Here is a 12,954-nt window from a genome sequence, read left to right on the forward strand (position 1 = left end):
GTCTTCCAAGCACATCACCCCAACCTCTGTCTTCTCCATCACATAATATTCTCCTTGTGTGTATTGGCTCAGGCATTTGACTGCAGTATAACTCCATCTTAGCTCATTACAAATGAAGCATCCCTTAATCCAAAAGTTCAAAGAACCCCCAAAATCTAACTCTATGAGCACCAGTGTAATAGAAGCAGAAAACTCTGAACCGTGAACATAATGTCATCCACAACATTATTTAAAATTACCACCAGGCTACCTACACAGGATATATATGAAACATAAAAGAAATTCCTATGAACAGGGTGATGAACCTCATCCCCAAGACTTCTCATCATGCAATTGCAAAATTAAAAACAAACAAACAAACAAGCACATTATTAAAACTTCAAACCTTAAATCTAAGTCTCAAGCATCTTGGATAAAGAATATTCAAGCCTATTTCCAAATATGACTATATATAAGGTACAAGAAACATTTATTTCTTTATTTGCTACTTTGTTTGTGTGGTGGAACTACTGGCATAGATCTCCTTACAGCCCCATAGTACTCAACTTTATAGTGGTCACATATAAAAACAACAGCACTCAATTAGAAATAATGTGTATTTATTTACTCTCTTACTTGTACGTTCTGGTGTGACTACAATTGTTTTAGATTGATCTCTCCTGATGGGAAAATTTGTGAAAAGATGATTTTTCTGAGTATGAGAGCAATTTTTCCACTCATTCATTACATTATGATCTGTCTAAAATCCAGACAAGATAAGAAATTACTTTCATACAAAAACATCTTCCTTTGCCTCCATAGGGCCAACAAAGCTTTGTCTGAAGGTTGATTTCAGTTTTATGATTTTCTATCAGTCTGTTGGTTGATGCTGTTTTCATTAAAAATTCTATTATTTTTTTTTAAAAATCCATCATCAAGTTCTAAAATTAATTCATATGTTCATTTTACAAGACAAAGCTCACCCCAAAAGCTTTCTAAGCAAAAACATTTCACTCTGACAAGACATAAAATTGGCCAAACACTCCAAAACAAATCCAAACAACTCAGCTGTGTGAATGAATGATTTTTGACAAACAGACCATTAAAAAAATGGAAGCTGCAATTCATAATAGCTCATTACACTCAAACTAATTTATACCTTTTGCCACTGGCTTTAGAAGACAGGGCTTCCTTGATCCTATTGGTGAATTCCAAACTAATTTTTAAATACTAGAAGCATCCCAGATTTTTCTCTACCCTATAGAAAATTACCAAATACAGGTTTTCACCATGCAAGTTCTGGGCCTGCCTTCCAATGACAAGGAGATATCAAAGGCAGACAAAAGAACTTCATTGTTGAAGATGAACATACCCAAAGATCCCCTGCTACATGGCATCCTACCCTATCTTACTTCCCTTTAATATCATATTATCAGAGACTAATCGTCTGAGGACAGAGATCACCCAGCCTAAATCTGTCCATGAATTTCTGATAACCTACTTTATAAAACATTCTAGACGGCTTTGTTTGGTGGGAAATTCATCTTCAGAGCCATGAACTGTCACAACTTGCTATGCAACAATCTTGTTAAGAAAAATGAAGGCATACTTTTTTCTCTATTCCTTTCAAAAGTGAAAGTCTCAAGAAATGATGGGAACCTAAGAATATTCATAGATCAAAGCAAAGGTGTTGGAGAAAGCATACACACACACACATACATGTACACAGAATTACAGATGATTATGCGGGCTTTACCATTATATAACCATTTATAAGTAAATAAAGTAAATCTACAGAAGTGTAGTTACATGACTATTGGAGCTACAATGGTTTATAATGATAATAGGATAAAATATGTGGATATTATATAACTCTGTATGTACATATGCATACATACATACATGCATGCATACATACATACATACATACATATATATATACATATACATATATATATATATATATGAAAAGATAGTTTGCTGTAAAGGTTTGCAGTGTGGGGGTCCCCTTTTCCCTTGGCCTGTTGGCCATCAATCCAAGAGGTCAAAAGCTCAGAAGCAGTGGCAGAAAGCTCTGTATCCTGCCCTTGAACATGAATAGAGACAACTCTCCAGAAGACTGCCTTTAGTGAACCAGCTCAAAATTATTGCAGCGTATAAGAGATATATAGGATTGGATATCCTGAGGACAAACCCTAATTTGAATTAAGTGGTACACTCCTATCAAAAGGTTTTGTATAAGGCAATAGGTCCCTAAAGCAGAGGTCCTAGCATAAGTCATTTAATAGGAATCTGTGCCAAGGGTTAAGCTAAAGATGAATCAGGCATCTGGCTTAAAGACAGCTTTCAGGTAAGGTTAGTCCTCCAGGCCCAGGGACATTCTCCAGATAAGGGCAGGTAGAGAGCAGGAAGTTCTCCTGGGGAGAGAAGGAGTCCCATGTTGCTAAGCCCTTGAGATAAGCTACCAGACCATGGGGGACAGCAAGCTTTTCCAATCAGCAAAAACCTTCCAACAGTTCATTTCTTTATTTTCACCCAGCACAATACCATGGACTGTATAGCAACTGTTCTCTTCTAACAAAGAGATGCATTTTGTTTGTTTGTTTGTTTGTCTGAAATTACACTGAGAAGATGCTTGCACCATGGAGATACTTGTGTGGATTCCTGACTCTAAGTTCAGTTTCCTTCTAATGCATCACTCTGTGCCCTAGTACATGCCTGCCGGAAGAAGTTGGTCAGTATTCTGTGTCAGAGACCTTTGTTTCCACCAGCTGTCATTCAATTAAACTTCTCTTTTATCTCCTCTCTTGTTGCACATGAAAAATCTGAAAATGCTTCCTAAATCCAATAAAACTTTTATATTATAAAAACAGTTGTAGACCATTTACATGTATTTATACATGCAGACAGATAAATATGGTATTGATGACACTGTCTACTATTTTTCCTTGTCATCAATTATGCAATGGAAATTCACAAACTGTCCTGTTCTTGGGAAATAAAATTACTTTAGTGAAATGTTCAGCCTTAAAGAGTAGATACATGTCAACATTAATTTTTCAATACCCCAGAAGAGATGTGAATGGTCCTGTTTCACATATAAGAAAAACAAACAAACAAAATGGTAGACCCAGGCCCTTCCCATTGGACCTCAACCACCTAACATTCAGTTGCACTGGTTTGTGGCATCCTTATAGAATTATGTCTATCTGGAACTATTTCGTTTCCCACTTTGGGAAAACAGACATATTTGAGGAATTGTGACCTCTCTGTGAGAATCCGAGACTGCTGAGGTCTGAAGCACAGGATTAATGGTAGAACCTGGACTAAATTTTCTTCTGAATAAGTCAGCCCATGATTCCGAGAAGGAGCCTACTAAGGCAGAATGGGTATCTGTGTATTCATGCCACAAGCTACATAAATTCTTCATAGTCCAGGACCTATTGCCAAAACTCATCAAGAATGGAGCTGTGTGTTACACAAGGAAGAGCAAACAAGTCCTTGGTAGCAGACGGACTTGGATAGAAGAAAAGAGGGATAAGATGAGGCCAGCTCTCTATCCTAAAGAAAAAAGTCCTAAAAGACAGGTCCAAGCTCCTACTATCTGCCCCTGTGGTCTGGGGAAAAGGCTTTCTATTGTTTATCAGTCTGTGGATTCTGAGTAAGAACTGTGTCTCCTCTGTGATTTGGCTGAGAAAATCCTCAGCACAATGCTTAACAGACATGAAACAGGCTTGTGTGGCACCCAAAGGCAGTGTAATAATAACACATGCTTTTGTCCAAAGAAAGAAGAGTTAGGTGAGAACCAAAAATGTGGTGACAAATGTCAGCCAATTATATCAGAGCACCCCAATAGGTCTGCAGAACGGTTTGATATTTAGAGGGCAAATCCCCCTTCCTTTAGGCACAAGCAGCCTGGTAAGCCCACAGCCAGGGACTGGAATTGATGCTGCATGTCACCTTTCTCACTTTGGAGCAAGACTGATGGTCATTGTTCTCCTTACATTTAAAACTCTGTGACCGACCTTCATGATCTCTGTAATCCTTTCAAACTTCTTTGTGTGGTCCTAACAGGGAAAGAATAACTATTTCTGCAGCACACTTCTGGGGAAGGGAAGGGATATTGGAAAACTGGGTTCCAGTAAGAACTGGCACACTCTCACCCCTTCTGCCCCATAGTTGGTGGATTTTTCATGATTCCCATTTTGTTTTCTGGCTCCATGATGGACTGGCATGATCTCGGAACCTCCCTGCACAGGTCCATCTGCCCATGTCCTCAGAACTTCAGTCCACAGGATGAAAGCTGACCCTCTCTTGACAGGAGCATGGTCAGCAACCGTGAGAGAAGTCAAGGAGGTAAATAAACCCAGTGCATGCTTCATGGATGGCAATGCTATTCAGAAAGAGTGATGCCAGAAGCAGGGATCAATAATTCCACCACAAGACAGTTGCTGCCTATGGACTTTGAAAATAGAAGATGGGACCGGGGATGTTTTCTGTCCCCCTCCTCATCTTTAGTAGACTGTCTTCTCTGAGGTTCCACTGGCATGCCATCAAGAACATTTCTTCAAAGATTGGGTGACTGGGTAGTAAAACGAAGGAAGCACACGTCACAGCACAGCTAGCAAATAAGGAGCAACACAGCCCATCTGTATGGAGCTCAGAAAGATGCCAGCTCAATGAATTACATGCATTTGGAACCTGCACATGTTACCTTGTCAGAAACTACTCCACACCACCCATTACCAGGGCAACTATGATGCTGCATCAAAGACATCCCAGGACAAGGACAATACAAGATGGTAAAGTAAAGAGAAAGTCAAGGGAAGAAAGGAATGATCTTTGACACACATTTCTTCACTCATCCATACAGCTCATTTATTGGTGACTTCCAGAAGAAAAGCCACAGGGGAATGAATGTGCCCAATAGGCCAGAGGGTGTACACCTATCCCACAGAATTCACTGTCCATGTGAGGAAGGCAGACAGTATTCAGGTACCTAAACACAAGGATTGATGGCTTCAAACAGATGAGTGTTCATGAGGAGCTGACATTGACTTGTGGAAGTAGGAGGAGGCCTAAATTGATATGGGTGTCAGCAAAGGACTCAGTTGGGTTACTTCATCTGTACTTGGGCCCAAATCGGAAATAACTATAGATACAGCAATCTGGATGGCGTTGTTCCTAGTAGTAGGACAACCAAAAATAAGCTCCATGGGTCCATTGATAATAAAGCCCAGAGAAAGTTTAGTTTTACTTACCAGGGCTTTCAGAATATCTGCAAGGACAAACACAGACCCATAAAGAACCCAATTCCCTAAATCTGGAAGGAAATTCTCTAGATCTACCCCAATCTTCTGTGTTACTTACCTACAGCCTTGATCTTCCACGTTAACATAGACTTTTTATTTTCAAACTCATCCAAGAAAAATAACATGGTTTAGTCACTACAAGTCAGGACACAAGACAGAGCAGAGATCCAGCCTCTGACTTGCTCCACACTCAGGAAATAATTCACTTTTGTAGTGACTGTTTCATTTGTGGAATGTCTGAACCAGGTTTCTCACTAGGCAGAATCACTGAATGACATTCTGATGTTTAGTGAAGGTTTGTACCTGGGCTTTACCTGAGCTACAGGTTCTGAACTGCTTGATACTGCCTCTACTTTGTTTGCTTGGCTTTCGAGACAGGGGTTCTCTGTGTAGCCCTTGCTTTCCTTGAACTCTTTGTAGACCAAGATGGCCTCAAACTCAAAAATCCACAGCTTCTGCCTCCCCAGTGCTGGGGTTAAAGGAGTGTCCCACCACTGCCTCTACTTTTTCATAGTACTAGTTCTATGTCCTAACCACCAAAAGCCTACCTCCACAAGAGGGCACTCTGCTCAGACCGGCCCAGCTTGCCACCCTAGCCCCATGTGTTAATCTTGACTGCCCTCTTCACAGACTAGCTTTAGAGAGTGGACCCAGGTCTTCTGAGAGCCAAGTCCAGTAGTCTATATCTTTCCCTCCATTGTTCAACACCTGACTTGATGCACTTTCTGAAGGAACCATGTAATACATCTTTGTTGTTTGATCATTGCTAAGTTATAAAATAAAGTGATAGATAAATAGGATAAGGAGAGAAGAATAGTTCTAGTTTGTCTTCATTCATCAGTTTCACAAACTCTATCATCCAGGGCACTTGTGAGGTTAAAAGTTGTGATCGTTGCTCTTCCAGAATGAGCTCATCCCACTAAGAAAGACAATTAAACATCAATACAAAAGAGGAAAGAATGGCAGACATTAAACAGCACTGGGGAAGTAGGAAGACAGATTTCATTGGGCCCTGATAAGTTTTAAGAAATCTCTGTGTCCGAGGTCTGTTTAAATCACCCTGAACCAGTACTCTAACTCTATTACTTGCTACTGGCCTGAGTTCAAATAAATTTTGCCCTTTGAGTCTGGACTCCTTTATCTGTAGAATGTGAGATAATCTAATGAATCTCGGAGAGTAGGGGGGTCAACTGTTACTCTATACATTTAGTTCATAGTACCATACAGAGGCTGGTCAATTAATGATAATACTATTCAACATATTAACATCCCCATTTGATGTCCCACTTCAAAACTTTGTAGCTATTCCACCTTAATCAAGTAATGATTTTGATGGGTTTTTTGTTTTTTGTTTTTTTCCTGTGAGACAGGGGGCTATAGTGGGGATCCAACCAGGGATTCATATGAGCTAAGAAAGCACTCTATCAATTGAGCCATATCCCCAGGCTCAAGTGAGAATAATTCTTTATTCCAATGCCTCAGGTTTCCCATCTGTAAAATGTGATAATAATAGCAATTACTTAGTAATTATTACTAGAATTCACTTTCAATGTTTGGAGGTTGAGATACAGCACTTTGGCATTCCCTGATGCACAATGACTACTCAACAAGCCTGGGCCATATAGTTACACATTCTGTGTCATGTGATCTCACCATTCATAAACACATCAAGGGAGGGCACAAACAGTGGGAGATTGAAAATGTCTACAACTCTGTATACCGTTGTTTCTCAATAGCTCCACAAAGGTCAACAGAGATAATTAGAAAAAGTAAAATAAACTTTGAAAGTTTCTTCAAAGTAGAATTTGTCACTGATGCATTTAATCTGTAGGGACTCTAAAAGATCCCAAAGATGATACTAGTGAGAAGAAAACAGAATAAAAGAAACTAGAGCGGAAAGTCCTCTGCTGGTCATGAAGAGAACCGCAGTCTTACTGAAAGGAGGATTGGGTGGCTTTCCCGGGAAGCAGAGGTGCTTCAGCCTCCCTACTTGTTGATACTGAAGGAAATAGACCAGTTCCTTCTCTAGCACAATTTAAAGGAAAAAAAAATAGAATCATGAACAACTAGATGGTTGCAACTTATAAACAAGTGAGATGCAAATTTAGCAATTTTTATATAAACAAATTAATGCATCGTAAAATCACTACATGCAACTTTTCAAAACAGAACATCAAAGGCAGGAAAAGTGTCTAAGAATTCAGTGCTTCCACTCCCAAAAGTGCACCCTCAACAAGGAAGCCCTTCCATATTCATTCCAGTGCAATACAATCTGAGAAGGACGGGGAAACACCTGAGGGGCCAAGGGTGGCACACACAAGCTTGCCTGTTACACCTAGTGCCAGTTCTGACCACAAATCATGGCTATGACCAATGTCTTGTATCGTTCACACACTGGTTCATCTAACCCCTAGCTTTTAGGGTTCCATCTACTGAGAGAGCCACCCTCCTGAATGCCACAAAGACATTAAGCCCTTTGTGGCTGACACAGCACAGCAGGGGACTGGATGGACCTTTTATGCAAGGTTAGGTTGTGACCAATCCTGAGGTATACAGGCACAGCCTCACCACATCCTCACACTTCAATCTGTATTCAAAGAAGACCACTGTGTGGAGTCTGTGTAAAAATGCAAACTAACATTGGTATTTGAAAGAGACTGAGGTGAGGGTGAAAAATAAGAGCAAAGCAGCCTATATACAATAATGACTGTTAGAAAGAAGCCCCAGGCCCTGGCACCTGCTGGATGCAGCCATTTTCTGGAAAAGCCAGAACCTCCTAAGCCATAGAGCTATTGCCTTCCTTGGGTGACATCTTGGGACACTCTAAACCCCTTGTGTGAATGTGAGAATCACTGTCAAGGCCAACTGCTATTTATATCTTCAAACCCCTAGGGCACTCACTAGCTTCTTTTCTCTCTTCTGAGTGTGTAGTGGGGAGGGGGAATCTATTTGTATTTAAAATAAACCCCACACATAGTGTCTCTATTTTGCTTCTGGAGGTCTGCTTCCTGCAGCCAAGGGTCAGGGTCAAAGAAGCCATCTAGAGAGCACTAAATTTTCTTGACTATAGTTTTAGAGGTTTGGAGTTCTTTTTCTATTGAAATAATCTGAAATCTGCATAGTTACAACTCCCATGAAGTCCCTACATAAAGCAAATGCCCAGTCCTTTTAGAGAGGGGGAGACTGGGGGAGCTTAACCTAAAGTGTTCCCTGAAGAGTTCATTTTTGTATTATTGAGTAACCAGGAGTTCACTGGAGCCATGATGGTTAGGTCTCCAAAGACAAAGGATCTTGGGATGTTTGCAGCCTTGCATGGTTCCTTAAATCACATGTGCTTTTGACAATGCCCCCACAATTCAACTCTATATTGCCAGCACTCTCACCCCAACCCTTTCTGTCCTGTAGGTATCATGCACAAAGTCCAGTCTCAGAGCACTAATAGGACCAACACATCTGACACCAAAGCCAAGGTTAATTTCCCAAGAATCTCCATGTCAGGGGATAAAAATAGTGTCCTGTCGCCTGTGGTCAGTTCAGTGGACCAGTTTTAAAACTTTATTAAGGAGGACACATTAAGCCAAAGAGGGGTGTGAAGGTTTCTTGGTCTCTTAAAAATTCCAGAGAGGAAAATCTCCTATTATAATCATCCAGTGTGTAGCCCTCCTGTGAGAGGTGTGGTTTTATCAACACTGGAAAAGGACTCAGTGCTTTGATAGCAAGGTAACAAGGGAGACAGTCTTTGCCCCACTTAACACAAAATATAGCCAAGCTTCTTCTCCTCCTTTCCAGGTCTTGCAATCCTCAGTCCTAGAAATCATCCCTGACCCAACACAACCCTCTTCCTAGGGTTTTTTTTTGGGGGGTGCCAAGTTTTGCACATACAGAATTGGTGGATAGAGCAAACAGAGCATAGCCCACTCCTATAAATGGCATTTTCAACAAACACATCAGAGGGCATGGTGCTAGTAGTGTCCAAAAGCCACATTCAGACCGGAGAACACATCTGCCTCTGCCCACCGTCTCATGGAATCCAGACAGCCCAGAAAAACATTGGTAAAACCAGGCTCGGGAAAAGAGATTTTGCGGAATCCGGTCCCTGGTGACAATTGACAGTGGCGCGGACAGTGGGGCATAGCCACCAAGCCATGTCCCTGCTTTGGGACTCATTAACTTCAGAGAGATCATCCATGCTGAGTCTCATGCAAGTCCCAGGTCACCATAGCCTTCAGGCTCAGGAACAGGCAGCACAGGACCACTGCCCTAAAACTGAGATGGCTAGCACATCACCCTTAACAAACCCCTGAGTCCTAGAAGCTAGGTTTGGGATCCACAGATCTTCCCACAGGCATGGCCCTGTGATCGCCACATTCCTTGGCAGAGCATGCTAATTCAGGAATTGTGCAACGCAGGGAACTAGCGACCTCTTCACTAGCCCTGGCTTGAGACATTGAACACACCCGCACCCCCTGCCCCTGTCCCCCAGCCCAAACAAATCATTATTTCGTAGAATGGCAGTTCCCTACCTGAGGGTGGCGCTCTCCCCCTGCCTGACCGTCACGTTGTCCATAGCTTTGGGGAAGGTGGCATCTCCGCTGCGCACCGGCACTCCTGTGGGTACAAGGAACAGCAGCCTGAGAGACACGACCACGAGGCACTTCCAGGGCAGGAACAGGTACCCACAGACCCCCATTCTCGAAAGCCACAACTTCCCAGAACTCCGGCAGCGGCACGCACACGCCCCCCGGGCGAACACAGGAAGTGGGTGGGGTGGGGAGTGAGCGCGGGGACCCTGCGATGAACTAGCAGCGACCGCGCGAAGCACTGGGAGGAGGAAAGCGCGCAGACTCCTCCAAGTCTAATATTCCTCCCTCAAATCCAGCCTCAGCTCGCCAGCTTCCAAGAACCAGTTTCCAGGGCACACATCCGAGGCGGACTTTCTCCGTGCTGCCTGTGTCCAGGAAGGTGGCCAGAAAGGAGAAGCGCAAGGCAGGCAAGCAAGCGCACAGGTGCGGGTCTCAGGAGCTGCCTCTTCCCTGTAGCAGTTCAGGCATGGCACTTTGGACAGGAGTAAGCACTTTGGTATCCAACAGGGCTGTGGCTGGGTTGCATCCAGCTACCCAGATGTGGTCTGCGATTCCTCAGTCGAACAAGGGGAATTCCAGCACTTTCTTAAGTTTCAGAGCAAGGCTCAATGCCAGAAATAATCGGGAACAATAGCAGATGGAAAGTAGAGCACGCAAGAGGCGGTACGGATGGTGCCAGGCTACTGCTCAGCCGGCTTCAAGCAATCCGGACTCCGAAATCCTGCCGCAGAGCCTCGGTCAACTTACTCGGAGCCCAGATGCGCGCCGCAGCCTGGGCTGTCGTCTCTGCAGCGCAGCAGTGAGGTTCGAGCGGCCCGGGAGGGCGGACCGTGACGGGGTCCCTCGCCTGCTCTCTGGCTCGCTGCAGAAGGCGAAGCGCAGTCAGCACCGGAGCCGCGGACGCCACGCTCAGCGGCCGCCCCCGGCCTCCGCGCCGCCTTCCTCCCGGGAGCAGCCCCGACGCGCGCGGGCCCCGACCGCCGGGGTTGTCATGGCAGCAGCTCCATCCCTGACCGCCACTTTCTCTCGGTGCCTACTCCAAGCAATCCAGCGGGCGGGTGGCACGGACTGCGCGCTCATCCCAGCGGGTGTGGGGCGCTGGAGCCCACCTTAACCCCCGCCGTGCCGGGCCAGGGCAGGGCGGTGCACCACCTCTGGCCACTGGTTTAACCATTTCTGGACTTAAAGAGCAAGCTCTTCGCAATTAAGAAGACAAAGTTACTGTGAGGTCTTAATAAGCCCTAGATGTCTTAATAAGGGTCACAAGCTAACTAGGAAGAGAAGAGCCTGCAGCATGCATATGTGCACCTTTAAAATGGTCAAATTAATTCTATCAGCATTTTAGAGAGCAGTGTTAGAGGATGCTTTAAATAGTCTCATTTTTATTCAACATTACACTATCCTCTGCACTCCACCCACCCCTAAAAGCTCCTTAAAACCCCATAGACTAAACACAACCGTTCTAAAGAGATTGTCCATGTAAAATATAAACGTGAAAATTCCAGAAGCGTCTTGGTGGTTGAAATGAGCAAAGTCCTATTAAAATGTTGGTCAAGATCAACACTGCCTTTCTCAACTCCTCATCTGCACCCCAGACACTGAGTACACTGCCCTGTAAAAGGGAAACAAGCATGGGCAACTGCCTGGTTTATGAAGAAAATTCTCAAGGTCCTGCCAGGTTCACACTCTGGCATACCTGATTTCATGTCCAAGAGGTGTGGCTTTCTTTACATCTTTGAAGCCCAAGGAAAGACTGGCTATGCCTCAGGACCTGTGATTTCTCTCTGTCTGCTTCTGGTTCCTCTGTGCCTACATCATGTTTCTCCCTTCTCCCTAGTTGTGATGGACCATGACTAGTCCCTGTGCAGGGAACAGAGTGGATCGGTAGGGACAGTAAGAGTAATACCAATATGATCCCTTCTGAGGGACTTCCAGTCCTGAACTTCCAATAATGACTTAAACTGTTCCTGGGAATAGGAGGAAGTATAGGATGGTTTTGTTTGTTTCCCCTGGTCTTTCTATTGCAAACAATTGGGATTCAAACAAACAAAAACTATAGGGAACGTTCTTCGCCATCCTGACACCAAAACATGAATGCAGAACCAAGATTAACCACAGTGGTGCTGGTATGGGGGGGGGGGCTTTGACACTATTGAGCAATGCAGGCCATGTCCATGTAGACAGCATGTAAGAATCCTTAAGGACCCTTCTCCCACAATATCCCCTCACACTGCTACACCACAGAGAAGGGAGGGCAGACGTCAGCTTTGGAATGTGTTAGCCAAATTCAAAGGCCACAAGGGAAGCTTGGTTTTCTATTTTTGTAGTTTCCCAGGCACTGCTGGACCATGAAGTACTGAGCAACTTTACACTGAAGGTGTCAAAATGCTCGACATCAATTCATTACTAGGACAATTCCCTACTGTCTCCCTTGGTGACTTTTTCTGATATTAAAGTCACAGGGAACTCATCCACTATTTTTGAACCCAGGGAACCCTTTGACATACAGCACCAAAAATGCTGCTTGTTGACTTATGGCAATAAAAACTGGCTTTTTTTCTCAAAGCCTATTTTGTTTCCTTTTCCCGTGGGAAAACATGAAAATTATAAACTATTCCCTTCATTTGAGCTGTCCATGAGTACAGATAGAAAGCTTGAGCTTCTCTTTGCTGATTAACAGGCTTATGAGTTTAAGAATCTTTCCATAAAGCCAGTGTGTCACTCCTAATGATCCATCCACCACCCTCCCTCTGGCCCCACACCACCCTACTTCCTAAGTGCCACACTCTTTGGAAACAAATGCCAGACATGGGGAAGGGAAAGGAACTCACTCTGGGCTTTGAAGTCATTTCCCTGCAGACTCAGGCCCTAGAATGGAGAAGATGATTCCTTTCATGACAAATTCTAATTCAGCCTTGTGCATCTAATTCCAGGTAGGTACAAATGAGCATTAGGTTTTGCATCTAAGAATGGAGATAATGACAACCAACAGCCTGTCCCAAGGGACCTACATACATGATTAACTCTAGAAAGAAAAATACTTAGAAAACCATTTAAGATGGAAGAGGCTTTATTAATAC

At 43.6% G+C, this 12,954-nt stretch overlaps 1 protein-coding gene across 4 annotated transcripts in view; it reads right to left on the reverse strand.

Annotated features, from left to right (window-relative positions):
- The window catches only part of Ntm (neurotrimin), a 956,051-nt gene that overhangs the window by 398,676 nt on the left and 544,421 nt on the right, over positions 1-12,954 (reverse strand). For 3 of the 4 annotated variants that reach the window (XM_051196962.1, XM_051196959.1, XM_051196960.1), the window contains exon 2: positions 9,815-9,899. In XM_051196962.1, the coding sequence (XP_051052919.1) occupies positions 9,815-9,899 (85 nt within the window). Of the gene's footprint in view, positions 1-9,814; positions 10,956-12,954 lie in introns of those variants that run through there. The other variant, XM_051196961.1, reaches the window with a different exon arrangement.

Source organism: Phodopus roborovskii, unplaced genomic scaffold (assembly GCF_943737965.1).
Source record: "Phodopus roborovskii unplaced genomic scaffold, PHOROB, whole genome shotgun sequence".
Classification (NCBI taxonomy): Eukaryota; Metazoa; Chordata; class Mammalia; order Rodentia; family Cricetidae; genus Phodopus; species Phodopus roborovskii.